This window comes from Copadichromis virginalis, linkage group LG5 (genome assembly GCF_057382275.1).
Source record: "Copadichromis virginalis isolate Kocher_CV1m ecotype Utaka linkage group LG5, C_Virginalis_male_GT1.1, whole genome shotgun sequence".
In the NCBI taxonomy this organism is placed as follows: domain Eukaryota; kingdom Metazoa; phylum Chordata; class Actinopteri; order Cichliformes; family Cichlidae; genus Copadichromis; species Copadichromis virginalis.
In genome coordinates, this window is record NC_140622.1 from 25365651 (window position 1) to 25389594 (window position 23944).

At 41.6% G+C, this 23944-nt stretch overlaps 1 protein-coding gene across 1 annotated transcript in view; it reads left to right on the forward strand.

Annotated features, from left to right (window-relative positions):
* Nucleotides 1–23944, forward strand: part of kaznb (kazrin, periplakin interacting protein b) — a 139973-nt gene that overhangs the window by 10952 nt on the left and 105077 nt on the right. The window contains exon 2 of the mRNA XM_085456980.1: nt 20947–21104. Coding sequence (XP_085313106.1) covers nt 20947–21104 — 158 coding nt within the window. The remainder of the gene's footprint in view (nt 1–20946; nt 21105–23944) is intronic.

A 23944-nucleotide genomic window follows, 5' to 3' on the forward strand; every position in this document is an offset into this window, starting at 1 on the left:
TGCTTATTTTATAATATTTTATATTATTTTATTTGGCTTATGCTATTTGTATATGTACAGCACTTTGTGAACCCTGGTTTTATGTTAAAGTGCTTTATAAATAAAGCTGGTATGGTATGGTAAGTAAATACAGGGTCATTGTTACCGTTACCAGTACTGATACTTTTAACCTATAACGGCAGCTTGTGTAGGAGAGACCAGCGTGTCATGATTCATGACATCACCACCATCAATTTGCAATTTATGCTTTTTACTTAAGAATAACAATTTAACACAATAAAAACACACCTTTCAGTTTTTCATGTATTTTGAAACTTGGTATCAAATCAAATCAAATCACTTTTATTGTCACATCACATGTGCAGGTACATTGGTACAGCACATGTGAGTGAAATTCTTGTGTGCGAGCTTCACAAGCAACAGAGTTGTGCAAAATACAATAATGTAAACAAGCAAAATACAAGAATGGCTACATCTGAAACTAATAAATATATGTACATATATATATGTATTTTGGATAACTTTAGTGTAGATGTGGCTGTCTCTAAAGCACTTTGGGTCAGCTTCTGTTGTTTAAATGTGTTATAGGCTAAAAATAAAATAGACGTGACAATTAACACAAAAATGTTAAGGTATTTTTCATAGTGTACATTTCCTAAAATAAAATAAAGTAAAATAAATAAGTTTGGTTATATACTGAACTTAGATGCTAGAAACCAGGCATTGATCCTATTATTGATACCATTACCAGCATTTGTATCAATATTATCAATATATGGAGCGATCCACCCACCTCTACATACAAATACACAGTATACAGAAGAAAAGGTTGCGAGTTCAGGCAGGGGTCGTCTCAGCAAATACTAACCTTTTCCATTTAGGCTTCCCACTCCCCGGCACTCACAGCACCGTCGGCCAAAAGAAGAATCTGGTGTGCTCTGAGTCTGTATAAATATGCATCACTAGTTAGTGCAGGTGCTCCTGTGGTGATGAAATATAGCCGATTCTCCCGGGTTCCTCTCTTTAACATGCAGGGCACGCCATTAAAGGATGGGAGTGACACTGCATACTGCATGTATATCTGTGCTAAAGACAGTTTTCACTGGATTCGCTCCCGGCATGTGATCAGAAATTTACAACATGCAACATCTGGGAGCTTTTCTCTACTAAAAAGAGGCTTTAGTTTCTGTCGTCACCGCTGAGAAAAAGTAGCACTTTTTGGTAACTTTCAGAGGGTTCAGTGATGTTTTGACACTGTAAACACTAATGAGAAGAACCATTGGCGCCTACGCCTTGTTAATCCGATATTCTCCTGAGCTGAGACGCTCCACTGTACATGTGATTTGCCACCAATTTAGGAAGGAGCAGCATTTTCAATGCCAACAGTTTCTTAAGATGTCTACAAAGTGTGGCTCAAAGAAAGGAGTCGGGTTCACTTTTGCAGAGCTCGCGATAAGCAGCTCTCATTGTGAAACACCATTACACTGTGGGACAGAGTTTACATGAAATGGAGAGTGTGTGCACGTTTGTCGAATAGCGCGTCTCCGTGTCCGCCACCACAGTGATATCAGGCTCAGTGCCTGCTTTCTACACATGCCCCTGGATAATATGTCTTAATGTCTGTGAGAGTCACACATGTGGCCTGTGCTACATTAGCCGGCCACGTAAGACACATAATCTTCTTATAAAGGTCCTGGGTGATTTCTGCATGACTCTGCAGAGCTGTCCGTTCTAACTTGTATCTTTCTCAGATTGAAGCAGAGAAGTGAAGGTAAATCATTCAAAAAACACTGGTAAAAATTTAAAAAATTATGTGTGATCATGTAAACATTTGTGGTATCACAGTGCATCTGTGATTCCTCACCACTGTGACATCCAGTGGGGAAAATGACACCACTCCACAGGCTTCACCTTTGACCTTTGTTAGCCACCAAAAATCAATCCCGTGACTTTTATAGCCATTTCAGATGTGAACGTTAGGCTGTCAATAGACTAATTACTTATTTGATTAGTAGTTGCAGCTTTGGCGTTCAATTCTTGATAGCACGTTGTGGTGGGGCGTGGTCTGCGGGGCCGTGCGGACGCACCTGCACGGCATCCGCAATCACGCCCGCCGTGTTAAAACACGGGGACTCAGGGGTTGGTGGTGGTGTGACGTGAATCAAATAAAGTTGGCTCTGAACGTCGCTCCGTGGTCCCGCCGTGCCTTATTCATGCCACATTGGTGCCGAAACCCAGGAGGCGGCATGGCGGGTACCTACCAGAGCCAGGAAAGGAAAGAGCTGGCCGAGAGGGTGGCCGAAATAGCGGCCACCCAGCGGAAGCAGGCGGCGGAGGTGCGTCGCCAACAGGAAGAGCTGCGGAAGGAGAGCGAACGCCACCTGGGGAAGATGGCAGAGCTGGCAGCGCTGCTCTGGGCCTGGGCGCCACCCCCACAAGTGTGTCCCGAGGACAGTGAAGCGGTGGAGGAGCCGTGTGGGTCACCTCGGCAGCCGGAGGTGGTGGACGAGCCACGCGGGGGTCCGAGCCTGCCGGAGGAGGAGGAGCAGCCGGGTGAAGGGCTGCTCCTGCCGGGAGCGGTGGAGGAGCCGCTCCAATCGGAGGCCGAGGACGAGGCGGGCGAGGGTCTACACCTGCCGGAGGCAGAGGAGTCGCTCCACCCAGAGGTGGGCGAGGGGCTGAGCCTGCTGGGGGCGGAGGCGCAGTGCGGGGAGCCGCTCCAAACGGGAGTGGCGGAGGCGGTGGCGGAGCAGCTGTGCGGGGAGACGGAGGTCCCTGCTCCAGGGCAGCCTGTGCAGCCGGAGTTGGAGGCAGAGGAGCGGGACAGCCCCGCTAGGCCGGGGATCGGCGGGCTGGCTAGTCCAGCCTCGCTGCCACCAGTCGATTCTGCGCGCCTGACGTCTGCCCAGCCGCCTGTGTGCAGGAGCGCACGGCCATGCCTGTGGGGCCGTGTCCGCTTGCTACGCGGCCGACCTCCGGACCAGCTTCGCCGTTGCCGCTGGATGCGCGGGCGGCCACCAGAACGGACGCGTCCCCGTCGCTTGGTCAGGGGCTGGGGCGCCGATGTGTAGGGGCCGAGTCTCGCCCCAGTTCGCGGGGGGGGGGGGAGTAGGTTCGGCCAGATTGCTCCCCGGCCTCAATCGGGCGATGGGGGTATGTGGTGGGGCGTGGTCTGCGGGGCCGTGCGGACGCACCTGCACGGCATCCGCAATCACGCCCGCCGTGTTAAAACACGGGGACTCAGGGGTTGGTGGTGGTGTGACGTGAATCAAATAAAGTTGGCTCTGAACGTCGCTCCGTGGTCCCGCCGTGCCTTATTCATGCCACACACGTTTTCTTAATTCTGAGATATTTATTCATATGCAAAGGGGAAACAATCTTTAGTCACCCTTCTTATTTAGCTGGAATAATAGGAATTAGGCACAGTGTTCTTCTTTGGAATGCCTTTTGGATGATCCCGCTCTTCTTCAGTTATGTTGAAGTCAGGGCTCTGGTGAGGCCGATTCATGACTGATAGTATTCGATTTTGTGTTTTTATGTCCAGGTATGCTTTTACTGCATTGGCAGTGAATTTGGGATATTGTCATGATGAAAAATGAAGCTCTTGCCAATCAGACACTTTCCAGATGGTATTAAAACTGATGGTACCTTTCTGCATTCATAGGTCCATCAATTTTTAAAAATCTGCAACACTACTGGCTGACAACTCACTGTTGTACCTCCTGTGTTCATGCTATGAAAAAACTATTTGAAAAAAAACTACTATCATCACTCCATAAGACCCGTTGCCACAGACTTTCAGTTGAGTTCTTGTGTAATGGGGCGTACCTCAGCCCTGTTTTCCTTCGTTAAGAATGGCTTCTTGACAGCCGCCCTTAAACTGAGATCATGTCTGATGAAGCTTCAGTGAACGCTAGATGGATCCACTGCCACTCACAGATCCTTCATCAGGTCTTCCCTGGATTTTTCCCCCGTTTCTTTCAGATACTGTTCATGTGCTGCAGATAGTTTTTCAGCTTTGCCACATCTTCTTTTGTGCTCTTGTTCTGTTTCACCAAAATGTTTAACGACACATTGCACACATTGGAAAGATATGCCAAGTATTAACTCTTTGGAATCACCTTTTTGGTGCAAAATTACAATTAAAATTTAAATTATACGTAGACACAATACTGGTTCATACCTTGAGTTAGGTGCCTTTTTTATGCTTGAATGATTCATAGGTCAGTGTCAAGTGGCTAAACAAACAAAAGAATTATTCAGAAAACAGTCAGGTACAAGTACTGCACTGAAAATGAGTGAAAAAGTAGCCAATGTCCAAAGAAAAACTCTGAAAGACCTTCAGAAAGGATGGAGAACTGTTCCTTAAGACCACTTTAGAAACCTACAAGAGTGTCTGGGTCTTTGAAAGGAAAATATAAAGAAATGAGTGGTGACTCAAGACGTTTACACAGTACTAGTATGTCTAGAAAACTAAAACTGCACATGTAAACCAAAGACAATGAACACTGCAGTGATATCTTAAAACAGGACTTGCAAATGCAAAAATGCAACCCAACGTGACCTTTATAGCACAGTCTCTTAAGATCAGTTTGTTTAAACCACTTACTTTGTCCCTCTTCTTGCTACCAAACATATGGACAGAGGCAAGATCAGAGATGCTGAACACATATTAGGAATCAGAGGCTTCCTCTTAGTTATGGATCAGCAATTATGTCAAATGGTTTCTGCACCACAATTCTGATGTCATTTCGGTCAAGCTGTCCTCCACAGATGTGCACTTGAAGAGACATGCTCAGCATCATTAAACAGCGCTCAGCTCTCTCCTCTCCAAGCTCACGAGTAGCAGCCATGTGAATATGCAGAACGTACACGTTTTTTGATGTGAGAGGGAAGTGAAAAAGCCCACGAGATGTGCTGGCAACAGTTTTCCCCACACAGGAATGTCTAACTTGGTAAAAATGTTGAGCTTATGTGCCTTTGAACTCTCCGAGTTGTTTACGTGCGCTGAAACGCGTTAATGAATGATAGCAGTATTACCTGCAGTCTACAGTCAGAGTGGCTCATCTCCTAATAGAAACCTGTTTTGAAATTGAATTTTGAGCATCAAAGTGGCTGATACCGATAATGGATTCAGAACTGTCACCCCCATGTAAGAGCAAATTCCGAGTTCAGATATTTAATCCCCATCTGTCGTACTTCAAGTTGGTGAGTTGTGTGTGCTACCTGCCATTGTGCAGTGCCACAAAGATATGTGGCTCTGACCCACTTTCATCTGCCCTGCGAGACGGGTTCAGACACTTTCTCACAAACAGTCCTAATTGGAGGCAGCCTTGTCACTGGTGCTGCCTGTAGCTCCGGCTTTTCGAAAGTACTCCTGCGTGCAGCTTTGGATTTTGAAATGTCATGTTTGAGCTCTCACAGGTCTGCTCTAACAAGCAATGTTTACCCCGACTGTAAAAAGACGAGAGGATCCCGATTTCCCCTCCATATCTCAGCCGATGCAAGAGTTTCTTCTCTTCTGTCTGCCAGTTGCATCTTCAAAGTTTCTCCTTAAGCTTGTTTTCTTGCTTGGAAACTTTCTACTGAAAGCAGCAGTTTCAAAGTGACTCACCTTGCTTTCCCGGGTCCATTTTGTGCGGTGTCTTTCTAGCTCCTGCCGCATTGTGTTGTGATACTCGCAGCACAGCTGGGGAACTTTTTCAGCTACCAAAACATTACTGACGAGGTTCACACTGAGACCTGTCTTGCAAAGAGGGAAAAGTTTCTCCAACAACAATCACAATGCAGATGCAGTGATTTATTGGTTTAAAGTGTGCTTTTGTTGTTCTCTGCAGCTGCTGTGCCTCCGCTGCTGCTGCTGCGTCGGTCTCTTATGCCATTTTTCTCCACCTACACAGCTGAAAACGACATGTGCTTGAGTGATTTTGGGTATGAAGTTTCCAGCCGATGTACAACTAGAAGAGGCACAGTGCAGTGAAGTAGGTGCACTGATAAAATAAATCAAAACACAGAACCACCTGGAGTGCACTGCGCAACAACAAAGTGTATTATATAAGAGAAGCGCTTTAATTTATACACTATTTATACAAGATTTCACTCTCTTTCTCTGCTGCTTTTGCCTTATTAAGGATGCCGAAACCAATTCATCTTTAACCCCCAACTTGAGAACACACATAAGCTCATAGCTACTTGTTCTCTTCACCATAACAGAGACCGTTTACCAGATTTTAGTGAGCACCGTTCGTTATCTGTAAATTAATTACCTGTGTGTGACCCCCGCGTGTGTGAGTTCCCAAGTGGAAGGATTTGAATGAGAGCCACGATCCTCCGAGTGGTTTCATGAGGTGTTGAAGAGGTGGCCTGAGGCAGATTATCAAAGGGCCATCTGAGGCTTTTATGTTCATCCGACGGCTTGACACTCCCGCTGAGGTTTGTTTTACTAAAGTCTTTGACTCAAAGGAAGAAAAGAGAAACCCACATTGCTCAGTGCTGGTCTGTTGTACTCCTCACTAGGTGGCACACTGATCAAAGTTATGCAAAAGTCAGCGGAGGGCCCTTTACCCGTTTTTTCCACAACATAGCGAGCTTTCTGTATAATTAAACTAAGCACCATATTTTAATTATGCATCAGTGGTGAGATCAGAAATAACCTTTTTTTCTAATACGTGCTTAATACATAGTCTAATATGTGCAGATTAAAGGCAAAAAAAATGGCTTTAATAAATCATTTGACATTTGAGGCTTTTTAGTTTGGGATTTGTATCGCCGGGATAACTTCATGACCTTGTTTGAGCGTCTCGTGAGTGTTTTTAAACACTTCACTTTTACAAGAAGAATAAGAAAAAAAGAAAATGCTCACAGGTCACTGTCAGTGAGACAGCTGAGGCAGGTTTTCGTCCTACTTTTTGCAGCATGCGTCAAAGTCGCCAGGTGGTGGCAATGTTGCTGTGGGCAAAAAGAAATCCCTCCTGCAGTTTCGGCTTCCACACTAGAGCCTCGTCCTCAAATGTAGAAGCAGTTATCACAGTGGCATTCAGATTTCTTAAAGAGTTGGAGAGGTTTTTATTTTTTCTTTACCTCACCTGACTATTCCTGAGTGCACAGCTGCTTCGGAAGATACTCTGGCAGATGATCGGGACTGAAGCCTTTACAATATCCCAAGTTTTCAGACGTGTTTGATCTGTTAGCCAGTTGCTGGTCTTTTCAGATATGCAAATTGGGCATTGCATTATAATCTAAAGGGTTTAAGATTTCTGTGAGAAGCCATCTGAACTAATCTTCCCAGTTTAGCCCAGCATGACATTCCTGTATCTCCAGTTTTTGATTTATTTTCAGGTTTGGGTCTTCAGGTGTGGGGTGGCTGTAGCTCAGGTGGCAGAGCAGATCAGCCACTAATCAGAAGGTCGGTGGTTCGATCCCAGGCTGCCTCCTGGCTGCATGCCAAATATCCTTGGGCAAGATACTAACCCCATGTTTGCCTACTGGTGGTGGTCAGAGGGCCCGGTGGCGCCAGTGTCCGGCAGCCTCGCCTCTGTCAGTGCGCCCCAGGGCAGCTGTGGCTACAACGTAGCTTGCCATCGCCAGTGTGTGAATGTGTGTGTGAATGGGTGAATGACTGAATGTAGTGTGAAGCGCTTTGGGGTCCTTAGGGACTAGAAAAGCGCTATACAAATGCAGGCCATTTACCATTTACCATTCATTTCTCTTGTAACGAAACTCTCGAGGCCAGTTTACTCTGCATGATTCTCAGCCTTTAAATTTTATTGAGTCTTATGTGGTTTTGGAGCCAGCTTTGGAAGTCTGAGAAAATTACCTTAATGCTGACATTTTTATGCCTTAATTAAAGAGCAGACAGCAGAGACAGGACAGTAAATGAGAGGAGAACGACGCGGGGATTGAATGACACACACACCAAAAAAAAAAAAAGGCTGGAATCAGGACTCATATTATGGTTCCCGGTCTGAAATGTCATTTTTGCTCTTGCTTCTGCTTACATTATTTTGATATTGCTAGCTTTTTTTCCTCAGTCCGTTTTGCTAAAAATTGCTCTTTTCTGACAGCATTATTGCAATAAGATTATTGTATAAATTCACTGAAACAACTGAGGACATTTTTCCCATCTAAACATGAACCACGTCCTGGTTCAAGGACTGGTGCTTCCTGCACAGACCCTTCACCTCAACCAAACACCTTCAGTATAACTTGAAATGAGGCAGCTCTCACAGATTTTAATGCTACATTAAGACATTGCTGCATTGTTTCATTGACCTAATACCTTTAGCCAAATACTCTGCTTTAACATGTATGGAGAATAGGGTTCAGCCTCTTATTTCTCATAAGCTACTGTAGGCGGTCTTAAGAGGTGATTACAGTATTCACTTCCTTGCAGTGTTTGGCATTTTGTACTCTGATGGTCATTTGATTTATGTGTGCCTGTCTTGGAGTTAATGAGTATGCCCTGCTAAGAATAAACTGAAGGAGATCTGTAAACAGACTCTGGAAGCAGCTGAATGCTTAATTTGACCAACAAAACTACTCTAAGTTATAAAAATACCAGTTTCTAGTTTCCAGGGAAGGATTTGTGCTTCTTAGTGCAGTGTGGGGAATCTACAGGGAACGCTGGAAACCTTTCTACCCTCGAGGCTTCATTGTGAAGATGTTTTCCTTCAGGCTGCCCTTGAGATCTTTACTGTCTTACCTGTACCAGTTTTCATTTGTTTAATGCTCGGAATAGCAGAGAGGAAAATTAAGAACCTATTTGAGTGAGGATGTGTTTATTTCATTAGCAGCCCCAGTAGCAGTTTGCAGATTTGCACATGATTGAATTATGGGAGCATTGGGAATTAACACTTGCATCTCTGCATACATCTCTAAGCTTAATATTTACAGGTTGTGATGTGTGTTTCCTTTATTTAGAGAAAGCTGATGTAACGAGTCATTTATGACTAAATGCTTGCAAAACGAATTGCAGTACATTCCCATCAGCCTCAGCTGTCCTTTGTCCATTAAATACTTATCCAGTTAGGGTCATAGGGCCTCTGGAGCCTACAGTATCCCTGTTAACAGTGGACAAAGGGCTGGGCACACTCTGGAGAGGTTGTCGAGGTGCATCACACGGCTCACACAGAAACAGGCAGACACTCACACTCACATGTACACCTGCAGCCCTTTTTAGGATTCATCAATTAATAGTACCGCTCTCTCTCCACCACAACAATCTGGTACAATGCCCACATTACTGTTGACAACTTTCCATCTCATTTTCCACTTATTTTCCAATCTCGATACTCCTTCTCTTGGGGCGGCAACTCTTCTCTCAGCCAAGAGACAGACATCTACTGCAAATCGTACACTCAAATCCTCATCCTGGCTGTGTACACATTCAGCTTAAATACACATCGGTGCACCTTGAAGGTCACGTTGGTGAAATGAACAGAACCATTTTATCTTGAAAAAGGCAGAGAAACCAGAGTTTTCAAACACAGACAACTTTATAACGAGTAATCTCCCTTTTTGAAAACGGGAGCCAGCATCACAGTCAGCCTCTAGTGTCTGTACTGCCTTCAGGAACGCTGCCTGGGTAGTGGGCACGTCTTCAGACTTTGCTTCTTCCACCAACAACCTGATGGTCAGGTTCATTAGCTTCTCAAACTGCCTGACAATTCACCGCCTGAGATTATACAAACTCTGAGCCTACAGTGTTCTTCCCTGGCTGTGCAATGACTAAGCTAAGTACTGTTTTCCCATCTTGAGTCACAGCTTGCTATGAATACCTTGAGGCGAATTTAAAGTTCCTCTCCAAAGCCTCCTCAAACTCCAAGAGCTGAAGCGAGTTAAAGACCTCATGGGCACGAAACTCAGTCACGTCTCCTGTGCCTCTTTACCCCATGAAGAGGACAGGCCGTTGATTTCTCCCTGCCAGCCCACCCCACTCCGAGCTATGGAAGCTTGCTTCAGCCATGGATTTTTTGTTTTTTTTACCCATCCATGAGTCAAAATTTCAGGTTATTATTTTAGAATTTTGAGTTAGGTATCTCAAATGTTTGACTTCCTAATACAAACGTCCAAGGAAATAACTTAAAAATTGGGAAAATAATTATGATTTACTAAGTTACTAAATTTTGAAAAAATAACTCAAGATTTTAACTTATGGATGCTAGTTTGTTTTTGTTTTGTTTTTTCATCCGTGGAAACAAGCTTCAATAGGCTACTGAGCAGTCTTCTCCAGAGCTCTCGTTTCTCCTGAGAGATGTGGTGTTCCTGAGCTTTCTCCTGTTGCTCGTTCCCTGTGGATTCCAAGTCAAGACCTGATTTCATTAGTATACTTCCCAAGATCGTGGCTACTAAAACTCCACTTTCTTCTCAGGATCATTGTGGCTATTTGTTTCTGCTTTGTTCTTGTTCCTCTTTGGTGATCTTCTCTAGCTGCTGGATATGCAGGATCTTGTGCAGGCTGCTGTTGATGAATGTATCCATCTTTCAGAATCATAGAGGGGTATAGATTTCACACCCAGGACCTAAAGCAGGTAATCTAATAATCAGCACTTTGGTGTTTTGATTCCTGGCTGCTACATTTGCATGTCAAAGTATACTTTTGCAGGATACTGAACCCCAAGTTGCTCTTTAATGCCTTCATCTGAATGTGTTAGATAGAAAGCACTTTGAGTGCTCTGAGTGCTCTAGTAGAGTAGAACAGTGCTGTATAACAATCAGTCCATTTACCAAATATCCTCAGCTCCAAAAATGTTTCAGGATCAGGGAAACCGTTTGCTATTTGCCTGTTCTGCCCATCAGAAGTTAACTGGTGTCCATGATTCTCCCTAAACAGGTAAAAAGGATATGCTCCTGCTGTGATGGGGCTACAGCCTCCCTGTTGTTGATGTTGATGCCAAAGGTGGAGCCTTGTTGTGCATCTACTTTTTAACAATTTTAACTGTGAAAAAGTAAACAAATCAAAGAACTGCCACTCCTTCTCGTGTTATTAGATCATACACTATATTAATTTTATTAGATGTTTATGCTATTAGTGTCAAACACTAAAGGCCTTTCATCGTGAGACTTATTAGCAATACAAATACTATTCAGATCTTCTTTTTTCCACATATATAAGTTTGTTCATCAACCACCAGTTATGATGCATTTGAACTACAGTAAAACAGGATACAGCATATCAACAATAGACAAGGCAAATTTTTTTTTCTGGAGCTTATTAAATTTACTCTTTATCTTCATCCAGATCTGATTGCATTAGATGCAGCTCACTATCTAAACGAGCCAAACGTGACTCCTGCGCTGCAGGAACTGTGGAGATGAGAGTGAGATGCAGAAATGAGGGACGTGACGTGGACAGGGAAGAGACAGCTGCCATTCTGCCTGATCCAGCAGTTTTTCCTCATTCTTTAGGGTTTCAGTTCTGTGGGAATGTAACAAAAACAACAACAACAACTAATAATAATAATAATAATAATAGTACTAAAACCAATGATAATAAAATACAGAACCCATGTGATTTCCTTGGTGACGCTCCATAGCAAATCTACCATTTTCACAAATTTGCCCAAAATGACAGACACTTGCCCTAAGACTGTAAATAAACTAGTGTAAATTAATTCTCTGCCCAGCATAAAAAATTGGAAATCACTAACTCTGGATTACATGCTTTTTATTGACATTGAAGTATTAAATGTAATATATGGTTCCTTGATTAAAAGGTTTCAAATTGGGCTTTCGCCTCATCAGCGATATCAAAGGTTTGCCAGTGTTTCTCTGTGTTGATTCAATGTTAGCGGTTCATTGGTGTGTCAAAGGCTTGCCCAAAAAGCAAATAGCCTAATGTCAGCACGTGGACCAATGAGCACAGGCCTACAATCTGCAGTGACTGCGCGAGTCAAAAATTTTTTTCTGCATAGGGCCAAGTAGGTTTGGCTTGCTTTTTTTCACAAAGTCATCATTTTAAAACTGTATTTAAAAACATAAAAAAATTTTCCATTTTGTATTTATTATGGTTATCCTTGTCTATTATCAAAATTTGCTTAATGATCTAGAGCAGGGGTGTCAAACTCAAATACACAGTGGGCCAAAATTCAAAACTGGAACAAAGTCGCGGGCTAACGTTAATATTTATTGAAAAAACAAATCTTCCTTTAAATATAAGAATGAATCTTTTCTTATGGACTCAAACAAGTTTTGCTGAAAAACTGAATATGGAACAAGCAAAGCTTAATTCTAAACAATATATATATTAGCTGTATAATACCAGTAGGCCTGCTCCAATAATAATTTGGTATGGCTTCGCGGGCCAAATGTAATTAGGCTGTGGGCCAAATTTGGCCCGCGGGCCAGAGTTTGACACCTATGATCTAGAGGGAAAATACTTTTTCACAGCACTGTCAATAGAAATGTTTGCCAGTCGACAAAACAAAAGATTATTTCTTCATAAAAATTTCAAATCAAGGTGCTAATCAATGCCAAGCCCCAAAAAAGCTGTTTTGAGGAAGAATGATGTCCTACTAGCTGAAAAAAAGAGCAAAGGCAGAAAAACATCATGACATCAAAGAGCTGAAGTGTGTGAAGGTAAAAGGATTTCCTGTAAAATATTAAATATGATGCTCTTGTTTGAATTCATGTGTATCTAGTGACGAATTACTTTCAAACACAAAGCTTTGGATGTTAAAATGTGTTACATGTTAAAAGGATTAAATGTCCTGCACAGTTCTCAACCCATTCAAGTTAATACTCAGACTTTGGAATTAAAATGATATGGTTAATTTTACGTTTAGCCTAAATGAACATCTGGTGTGTTGGTCTAGTGCAGTTATAATATAGATAAGCAGGTATCTGTAAAGGAGAGATGATGTGACAGTTTACATGGTGCATTTAGTACCTATTACCCACATTAAGAGGCTGATCTCAGATGGTATCCAGCTGCTGGCTGTGAGCACAGCTGCAGTTGCTTCTCCTGCAGTGATGAGAGAAACTGTGGATGAATGAATATAATGTACCTGTTGGTGATGTGCAGGTGTAAATTTCAGTGGGGATGCATGGGACATGTGTCCCTTCCAAAACTCCTTATGTGAGCAAAAACAGGTAACACGCGGACATTCAAGCAGGTCAGTTTCCTCAAACAAAACACACAAAAGTAGTCTTAGCCCTCTCGCTTCGACACTTGATGAAACCAATGAAACAGGACAGAGGATCGAAAAGTAATTTGTGCCTGTATATCCGTGTTTACTCAGGGATTATGTTAAATGATTCGTAATCAATCCAGAATGCCTGAGAGTCTCGCTGCATCATATTTGAATTCATGTTTTTTTGCTGCCCTGTGGATGATTTTTGTGATTTCCTGTACATAAATGAAGCTCTGGGAAGTGTTTACTTTTAAGAGAACAGTATTGTAAGTACAGTAAGTGCAAAGTGCAGACTTTTGTTATTTGGCCTGTTAAAACATTAATATACCTGACATTTTTTATTTATGTGGATATAGTACATGATTTAATTGTTTAGTACATTTGTTTACATATTTAGGAATGAATATCATGTGGATAAACTTTATTTTGTTCCCAATTTTAGTACTTATTCAGGAACATGTAAATGTATTTAAATTGGTATAACCTGTTAGTGTAATGTACATAACAAAGTCATAATAGAATAACGTGATTTTTATAATCCCCATGTATTGTTCCCTATATGCCTCTGTGTCATCAGTATAAACAATGGCAGTAAGAAAAATAGCTTTAACACCACATTTAAACAGCTCTGCACAGCATCATTATCACTTTGACCTTGAAGGTGAGGTCTAAGGTCATATTTGACACATTTTAAATCTTTATACAGTACTGTCTAAGACTATTTGTCAATTTTCAACCAGTAGTCATGAAGCTGACCTTGAAGACCTTGGTGGATCTAAAACTAAGTAACAAGACCCCACTTCACACCCCTACAAAGCTTGATCAGCATTCATTCAAACTTTTTGAGCTGTCGTGTAAGAACGTGAATGACACTCATATATGCATGCAAACGCTGCAAAAAAAAAAAAAAAAAAAAGGTCTGTGGCCGAGGTTAAAATTCACCAGAATGCAACAAATGAATGCAAGAAATCAAAATGTGTTGAGGGAGGACCCTCAGACCTCCTATATCATGTGTGGACATGTATAGTTTCGTCCTTGGATGCTTCTCTCAGTGATGTGTCACCAACATACAGTAGATTCAATAGCTTAGCCAGCTTAATCCTGAAGGTATACGCTAACACTGCATACTGTCAGCATTAAATTAATAAAAAAGAAAAATGTTACAGCCACGATCGTCACACCTAAAATCACTCCAGCTTTGCACTCAGTCACAGACGCAGCGTGTCCTGGCAGGGGTCAGTGAGAAAATTAACAAACCAGGTCCTGTTGTTTCTTTCAAAGTGCAATGGGATAGACTTGCAAGACAGCGCAGAGGTTGTCCTCCAAATTTTTTTTGCAAGACTGCACTAACTTTTCACAAATAAATGCTGTTCTCATCGAGCTACACAACCACCTGATTTGGAGAGACACTGTATCCTTATCTTTGTCTTTGGAGTTTTCCTTTGGGGAAAACGTGTCCAGTTTCTCTGGGGTATTATATTGCACAGTCAGCGGGGAAACTGGATAGTAATGCAGTACAGTGAGGCAAGAAAATTACAGGCTAGATACAGACAGGGGTTCAGTTATTTGTATGCAAAGCAAACTTTTGTGCACTGCTGTCCAAATTAACAATTAACTTCACAGTAATATGTTTTTTAAAATTTGCTAGCTCTCATCCTGACTGCGGGAGATACTGCTATTCCCTGGGTCTGTGTTCAATGCAGGCTTTTGTCCCTCAGCAAGATTGTGTTGTGTATTTATCTGGCATTGGTGTAATTGAATCGCAGCTGAGCGCGCTCACTTGGGATTGACTTGGATTCCTACAGACTTCCTTTCATCTGATTTCGGCCTTTTGGGATCGAAATGTGACATTTTTTGGAGCTTCCTCAAATTGTCTTGGCAGAGGCTGCCTGACTGGTAACCAGTGGTCTCCAAAGCAAGCAGAAGCAAAAGGGTTGTTTTCATATTTTTTCATCACTGTTCCTGGTGGGACAGCTGACTGAACTCATTTGAATACATTTTCCTGTAGATATCTGCATTATAGAAACTCTCTTTTCATATTTTGTGATGTCCCCACTCTTTTTCCCCAGAGTGGGGACATCATTTTATGACTGTTTCTTTTTTTTTCATATGCATATTATATTCTCCTTTCACAAAGACTGTAGCGGCTGACAAAACACCAACATGCCTCATTAGAGTTCATTGTTGATGTTGTTTTTGCTCCCGTGGGTGGCTACAAAGATTGTAATGAGCTGTCCACATCTCACAGTCACCAGCAGCGCTGGGCCACCTGCATGTGAGAGTGTGCGTCGCAAAATATACAATATCCTTCTGATTTAAATGATTGTATCTGAATATTTTTCAATCAGAAATAAATAACCCAATCATGCAAATGCACTGAGTTTTCCAAAGTGTTTCGTAAAGTTTTTAACCATAAAATACACCAGGGAAGAAATGAAAGACTGTGTTTCACACATGATTTTTCTGTTTTGTTTTTTTTTAAATAGTGCCTTCACTTATTTACATATCATTGCAGACAAACAAGCAAAATGCTGATGTGGACCTGCGTGATATAGCTCATTACCTCTGTGGGCCCCTATCACTGGTGGAGTTGGAGAAAGGCATGTGTGATCAATCTTTGCACTCGATTTTTCTCACCCTATAGGCAAAATGTTAATCTTATGACATTTATTAAATGACAGCATATCATCTGCATGTGGAAACAGAAGACATTTAAGAAAATCGAAATTAAAAAATAAAAATAAACCAAAAAATATGAAAAAATGAGAAGAAACAGGGAAAAAATTGGGATTAATAAAATAAACAGCAATTAATATTTGGGAAAATAATAGAATTTTGCCCAATATTTTTGATATTACAACCTTTAAGTTAGGACACTGTGTAAAATGTAATTAAAACAGATCCATAATGGAAACTAGAAGACATATCAAATGTTTAAACTAAGATATTTTTCTATTTCATGGAAAAAAAATTTGGAATTTGATGGCAGCAACACTTCCCAGCAAAAGGCTGGAAAAGTAAATAATTACAGGATCTGGAAAAGGCATTCGATTGGGTCCCCCACAAGCTCATTTGGCGATCACTACGAACTCATGGTGCCCTGGAAGCTTATGTGAAATGGACTTCGATGTTCAGTAGGAACATCACCAGTCTTCCCGTTGGCATCCACCAGGGCTCGGCCCTCTCGCCCCTGCTGTTCACCCTCTGTATGGACACCGCGATAGCTGATCTGCAATCACCACATCCATGGAGCCTCCTGTATGCAGATGATGTGTGCCTATCAGAAACAGAAAACTGCCTAACCCTGCAAACCCAAACACAAGCGTGGAAAGACCGGCTCTCCGAAAGCGGCATGCACTTGAACATCAAGAAGACTGAGTACCTTGAATGCGGCCCCCAGACCGACAGTACCATCACTATCAACGGCAAGCCGCTGACTAAAGTTGCCCAATTCAAGTACCTCGGGTCCTTTGTCACCTCGGACTGCGAAACTACCAGATGCCAGACTTTGTGTCAACACAGCATGGATGAAGTGGCGTCAGGTCAGTGGAGTCTTATGCGACAAGAGAATGCCAATCTATCTTAAGTCGATTGTGCGCCCAGTGGCACTCTATGGGTCAGAGTGCTGACCAGCGAAGACCAAACACGAACAAGCCCTTCACACCACGGAGATGAAGATGCTGAGGTGGCCTCTGGGTCTCACACGACTTGACCGATGTTGTCTGTAGCGATAAGAACTCCATTGCAAAGACAGCCCAGCGATTAGATCTGGGTGGAAACAGGCCACGAGGAAGACCAAAAAAGCGCTGGATGGACCGAATCAAAGATGATATGAAGGCTGCGAATGTTACACCAGAAGATGCCCTGGGTAGGAAGAAGTGGAGGAAGGCATGCAAAATAGTGGACCCTGCATCGCGGGATATAAACCGCTAGGAAGAAGGAGGTCTGGAAAACTTGGACCCTGTGTCCGCCAGACTAGAGAGGACACAGCTTGTTATTAGCTCTCACATCAAAAGACTGCATGTCTCCTGATGATAAGAAGTACAATGTTAATGAATAAAATTGCCAAAACTGCACCCTACACATCTGGAAAGGAACTGTCAATACTGAAAGGAAAATACAGGTTTCAGAGAAACACATGCTGCCATCCAGGTCTCTTTTTGGGAAATGTCAGTTTTGGCCGGCAGTTATAGGTTACTTCCAATAATATGACGCGAGACTGGAATAAAATATATCCATGGACTGGCACTTTACTAAAGAAGGCGCATGTTACTATCTAAATTAAAACCCTTCTTAACCATACTCCCCTAACCTGGCACACTGGTCTGCTCCAGGAGCTCTAAAGCAGGTAATTGAGCTGCTTTCATTCTTTTGCTCCACATCCTGCAAGAGGCTTAGGTTACTGACCAATAATTAAATGTAAGCAGCTCTAACTTTGGCTCTTTTCTGACAGGTAGGATGGCCAGTCCCCTTGTCTCTCCACCTTTACAAGCTGTCAATTTAATCCTACATTAAATAAACCTAATAAAGAATTCATAAGAACTAATGTGTGTTTTCTTTATTATACTTTTTTTTTTAAATTCCCAATCAATTAATTACTAACAATGCAAATGAGGTGATGGAACCCCTGGTCTCCATTACAGGAAAGGTCTTGCATATTTCAGCAACATTGTGTTGTTGAAATAACACAGTCTAGATGCTGAACTGGTCTGCCTGCATTCCAGTCCCGTAACCACCTGAAAACATTTGGCCTATTGTGAAATGAAGAATAATGGGACAACATTACTCTCCCCAAAGTCCAACAGCTGCTCTCCTCAGTTCACAGATGTTAACAGACTGTTGTTAAGAGAAGATGAGATGCTACAGACTGGTAAACATGGCCCTGTTCCATTTTCCTCCTGTATTGTACATTTTCTCCATTTAAACATTTGACGTGTTTTCTATGATCTGGTGTGAATTTCAAATGGTTTTATGAGATTTGCAAATCATCTCATTTTATTTTTATTTAGATTTGACAGAGCTTCCCAACATTTCTTTTAATTTACCTACAAAGATAAGTGGAAAAGTGCTAAACAAGGACAAAAATGTGTTCTTTGAGCCCAGACTGTTAATAGAAATGGACATTTCTCAATAAAATCAGATTTTTTTTTCATCATTAAGATTCCTCTTCAGACATCTTTTTTGCATTATTTAAATAGTCACAAACGCTCGGCTTCGCCTCGCCATGCTGAATACTTACACTTGCTATTGAATCCAATCAGCAATGTGAAAACAGGGCTTGGCATTGACTCGCTTACATATTCTTGGCAGAGGACTGGGGTGCGCTCGTGTGTATATGCTGCTGCCTTGTCTGGTTTGCTTCAATAAGAATATTAAAGGTGAAAGTGTTAGAGACTTTCAGAGGTACATATCAGAGCTGAAACACTGTCAGAAGCATTGATCAAGGGTGTCAGCAGCCTGGAGATGAGATTCAGCCGTTTGTAATTTCACAAGGGAGAGGCAATAAGTTATTACAAATGGCTGAACAAATCTCAAATTCAATATTTCTTGGTGGGGTTTTGTGTTAATATATTTCTGTTTCTTTATGCCTTTGGCCAAAACCTGTGGCATTTCAAATAAATGTGGTATGTTGACGTATTCAGTCTCATCAAAGTAACGTAGAAAACCACCTGTCTTCTCCATCATCTATCACAGTGTGCGCTAGAATGTGCTGAATAAAAATTGAAAGTGGAGTAGAGAGGGGAAGCGGGTGTGTTCGTATCCCATTTTGACAGCGTGTCATTTTCAGCAGCAGCATGCCATTACCCAGCGTGTTTGGCCATCTTTGGGGCAGAGAGGTACACCTGGTAAATGTTGAATGTGAAATTAGAATCCAGTCATCAACCTCTGCCATAAACATTTTATTTCTCCCCTGCACCCACACATCCCGCTCTCATTTGATGTACGCCACGTCGCCTGCAGGGTTGCTGTGTGCTCGTAAACATGCCTCTCTTTGCTATGCTTCCACGGTTCAAGAGAAGGCTGCAAGGTGTGGCTATAAATCTTTGATAGTTCTGTTGAAAAGTCGACCTTGACTGTCATCAGTCGCTCTGTCAGTCTTGCCCAGATTGACCTCTTAGCCTGCTCAGTGGTGTGTGGATGAGAGAGAAAGCGATGCTCGACTCGGAGTCCCGATGGTTTCACATTACTACGCAGTGTGTAAAAACTCATTAGTTGATTATTCACTGACAGAAAATTACAATTAGGCCTGAAAGTAGTGATTATTTTGATTATCATGCAATCAAGTGATTAATTGTCTTGTTGATAAAATGTCATAAAATGTAAATCAGAATTTCTGGCAGCTTTTTTGTCAGTCAAAGTCAAATACCAGAACTGAACCGGTTCACTGAAGAACGGTGAGAAGCATAAGAAAAAACAGGAAGAAAATGATGTAGTCTTTGACCATGTAGTAGGTAATCAAGAAATAGAGCTAAATGATGATTTTAGTTAATCAAAGCTTACCATTTTCCTTTTTCCTGATATTCATAAATTTAATGTACAAGATTAAGTTGATCAGACAGATTAACAGTCATATTCCTCTAAGCACTGCCCAGCCCGTATAGAGTTTTTCATTACCAATATTTGTGATTTAAAAATATGTTGGACAATTATTTTTTTTCAGACACATGAAGGATAAACAGGTTAACATTTGTTTTGTGCTTTTATTTATGAGTCAGTACTTACTGATATAATATAACAATACATGTTAAAAATGATCTCATTTATCACAAAAAATATTTTTTGTATACAGCTGCTTGTTCTGTTGAGATCAGCTGGTTGTTGTTTGTCTTGTTCCAAACACTTGCTGCCAACAGGAAATTTGCAGGGTCCCTCTGGTGGACAAACAATGCAACATCAACACTCAAAACATGGTTTAAGGGTGTTTCTTTCAAGGTTGGCTGTCTGACAGAAATTAGTTGGACCCAAAATGACTCGGAAAAATGAGGAATAAACTGAAAACAGCTTTACAAAATGCAACAAACATAGAGAAGGCAAGGCCGAGGAACTTACTAGGCAAAACTGACCATAGCGCACACAAGATCGGAGAATGTCAAAATTAAACAGGAACCAAACAAACAGAACACATAAAAAAACAAAACAAAACGCAGACTTAACACAAAGACAAGACTAGACAGGACAAGACATAAAACGACTCCATCATCATCATCATCTGAGGAGCATAGAAATGGCTACAATTGTGGAGTATGAGTCTGTAAAATATAAACAACAGATACATAAATAACTGCTTAATAACAGTCTGAGGAGGAAGTCTTGTACAGCAATGGTTCCCATTAGTGTTCATCTGAAAAAGTAATCTATCACTCAGCTGGCCTTAAATTTACACGGCCGTCTCAGTGAAACGTCAGTGTTCATCATACTTTTCTTTATTACCACCCACAGGGTCTGACCAAAGAGCTCTGTGAAGCAACCGCTGTATTGCCATTGTTTCTAATCGACAAAACCCTGGTGAATGGATTATGTAATGGGCTCTATGTGAGTCTCTGTCTTGGTTATGGATTTAGCCTAATGATGCCCCTTTACTCCAAAAGAGGGATTATTCTGAAGAGAACAGTAGAGCCATGGCCGTATAGATGAAGGAAGTGTCTCAGATCACACACGTCTGATCCAGAAAATCCCACTAGAGAGAGAGAGCATGCAAACAAGCTTGTCGAGACACTCAGGAGATTCTTGACCTACATGAGAGGAGTTGAAAAAATGTTTGTAATGTTTTCATGTGGTATGAATTTTCAACATTTGTTTTAAACTTCTTTTGCAGCCGTCCAGTCTTTGAACAGCCTGAATGACCAGATTGCTCAGTTCATGGTCACTCGACCTTGTAGCCTGACTGATGAGGATGAGGCCTTCATGCCGGGAGAGAGGGATACCTTGAGGAAGTCTATGACTCTGATGAGACACTTGCTCATGGATGCTCAGGTACAACCTCCTTCTTCTCTTAAAGTCAAACACATCCTTAGTGGACACCTGTCCGATCAAAGTTATCAAAAGAAACTACAATTATTCTTCAGTGCTGTGGAAAGATAACACTGCTGGGACAGATAACTGGTTACAGGTAACAGTGAGTCACTTTTCTTTTCACAAACCAAAACAGTCTCATGCGGATGTTTACCTGCTCAGTGTGGTGAGGTTCAGCAGGATTTCAGGTTCCACAGGGCAGACAGATGAATGGCTGAATGAATAAAGTTTTTATTATTGTCATACCCATAGATACACTTTGCGAGGTACAATCTCTGAGGAATGTGTCCAGCATACTGCTAACTCTATGCTATGAAGATTTAGGGTGGTTTTGATGGTAAAAGGAGGTACAGCCTGGTATTAGCAAGGAGTACCATATCAAAGTGGCCGGAGTCAGAATATTAATATCCATAAAACATTGGCAATAGAATTTCCTTCATAATAACAGAAAACTAAGCATCAAAATTAAGCACCCTTTCCAATTTTTTATTATGTGTTCACCAGAACGATTTCAGGGTGTTGCTGAGCTGTTTTTCAGAAATTAACATTCTTAAAATATCATAGTTTGTGGAAGAAAATTAAATATTTTTTCTGTATCTATACAAAACCGCTCTCATACTCTAAACTACTCCTGTATAATCCTTACCATTTCAAACATCTGACCTCAAAAACAAAGTTTCAAGGAAACTGTCAACAGGACATTCTTGTCATGTCGAGTGCTGTGTGGCAGCCAAGATGAAGGACCCAAACGTAGGACTCAGAAACTGAAAGTCACACTTCAAGCGCAGCTTTATTGCTGGGAAAAACTCTTTATAGGAAATAGACTTTTACAAAACAAACCAAAACCTCAATCGCAAAACTCGAAACTAAACTGGGCACTGGAAGCTGGAGACTAAGAAACTCGAGCAAAGAAACAAACCAGGACTGGGAGCTAAAATATTCTCAGGAACACGAGAGGAGAAAACACATTACGGAGAGGGTGTACGACACGACAACAAGCAGGGGAAGACTGAGAACTATAATACACAGGCAGGAATATGAGCAGACGGGGAACAGGTCGAAACACAGCTGGGACAAATCAGACATAATGAGACGAGGGCAGGCAAAACTAGATACACTGACGTTGGATAAGGACTATCAAAATAAAACAGGAAACAAACAGACTGAAACTCAGACTCAGGACATACAAGCATAACACAGCAACTGGGGAGACCTGGGGAACATAGGTGGGGAACAAGGGTGAGTAGACATGAAACGTGGGATACAGGAAAAGAATAGAAAACCAAAACTATGAACGACAATAGTCAAATAATATAATTACAGAGTCAGAAGCACCAATACTTGGTCACGTGACAATTGTTAAAGTTATGATGTCAGAACTTTTAATATCTTTCAGCTTCTTGTAGAAGTTTTTTTATTTTTTAAATCTAGGCAGAGAATTATAGTATTAACCTTTACAAATTTTATAGCATCCAATAAATAAATTAACGTTTCCTCAACTGAGGATTTATCATTAGTTTTATATATAGAAATTAAACATTCATGACCTCTCTGTTTAAAACAAAAATATTTCAAAGATTTCACTTTAGTTTGCAGGTTTAGATTAATAAAATTTTTCCTCGCACTCTTTCATACCTGCATACGTGCATACGCGCCTCTGTTTCTGACATGTTAGTGTGAAATCCGTTCAGGGTGACTGCAGAGCCTTTTCATCCTCGCCCTTGCCCTTAGCACAACCAGGCCAACGCTGTGAAAACTTTGCCAACCTCAGCAATGCTGTGAACAATGTACAGTCGAACCAGGGAGTGTTTTTTTCTTCTTAATCCTCTTTTTTGGCTTCTTCTTCTTTAGAGTTGCACTAAGTCTTTAGGCTAAAGCGAAATATGCGATGTGGCATAATTTCCTTTTAAAAGTTTCATCCTCTCTCTGCTCTGCTTCAGAGATAATTCATCCATACAATGCTGCTTCCATTCAGCCTTTTATTTATATACCTTTTACATTCTGATAAATCTTGACACAGTGATGGATTTGTGTTATCTATTAGTGCCACTGCAGGATGGATAAGGAGTCCCCCTGCCATTCTCCTGGAGATATTTTCTCAGACATAGTGTCATTGATTAAATGGAAGGTAATTCAGTAAAAGGCCATTGCTTTCGCCTCAGCTCGGTGGTATGCAAGCTGGAGTGAAAGATTGTTAGCCTGCAGTCTGTTCTTTTTTTAAACTCAGGAATATATGACTGGGAGGTGATGGATGAGTAGGAAACTCACCTGTGGATGGAGTACCGATTATCTCTCCAAGAAGTTGTACTTGGAAAAAAAAAGTTTGCCGGTAGTTCAATGTTAAGTGGGGCACTCAGACACCAGTCATCATGACAGATTTCTCTGCCTTTTGGCCTTGTTAGTCAGACGCTACACCCACAGCCTTTACATGTTCCCTGTTTTTTTTTTGTTTTTCTTCAGTGGAGTGTCAAATGGAGGCCCCTGTCAGCTGGAGGCCTGTTACTCTGAACCTTCAAGAGGACAAAAAAATATCACCAGGGGATGCTGGCAGTTGCTACGGCAGTATGTTTGTTTATTTAAAGGTTGGAGCTCAAGCCATGCCTCGAAATAGATATTATATACTCACTATGTTTTATTTCAAAATATTCTGTCAAATGACAATTCTACTCCACAATGCAAGACCCCTAAAAAGTATCGAGGAGATGCTGACAGCTGAAAAAATGTGACTGCTGGGTGACACAGCTCCAGAAAAATCTGGAATAAAGAGCAAAAAATGAAGAAACAAACCAAAAAGATGACAC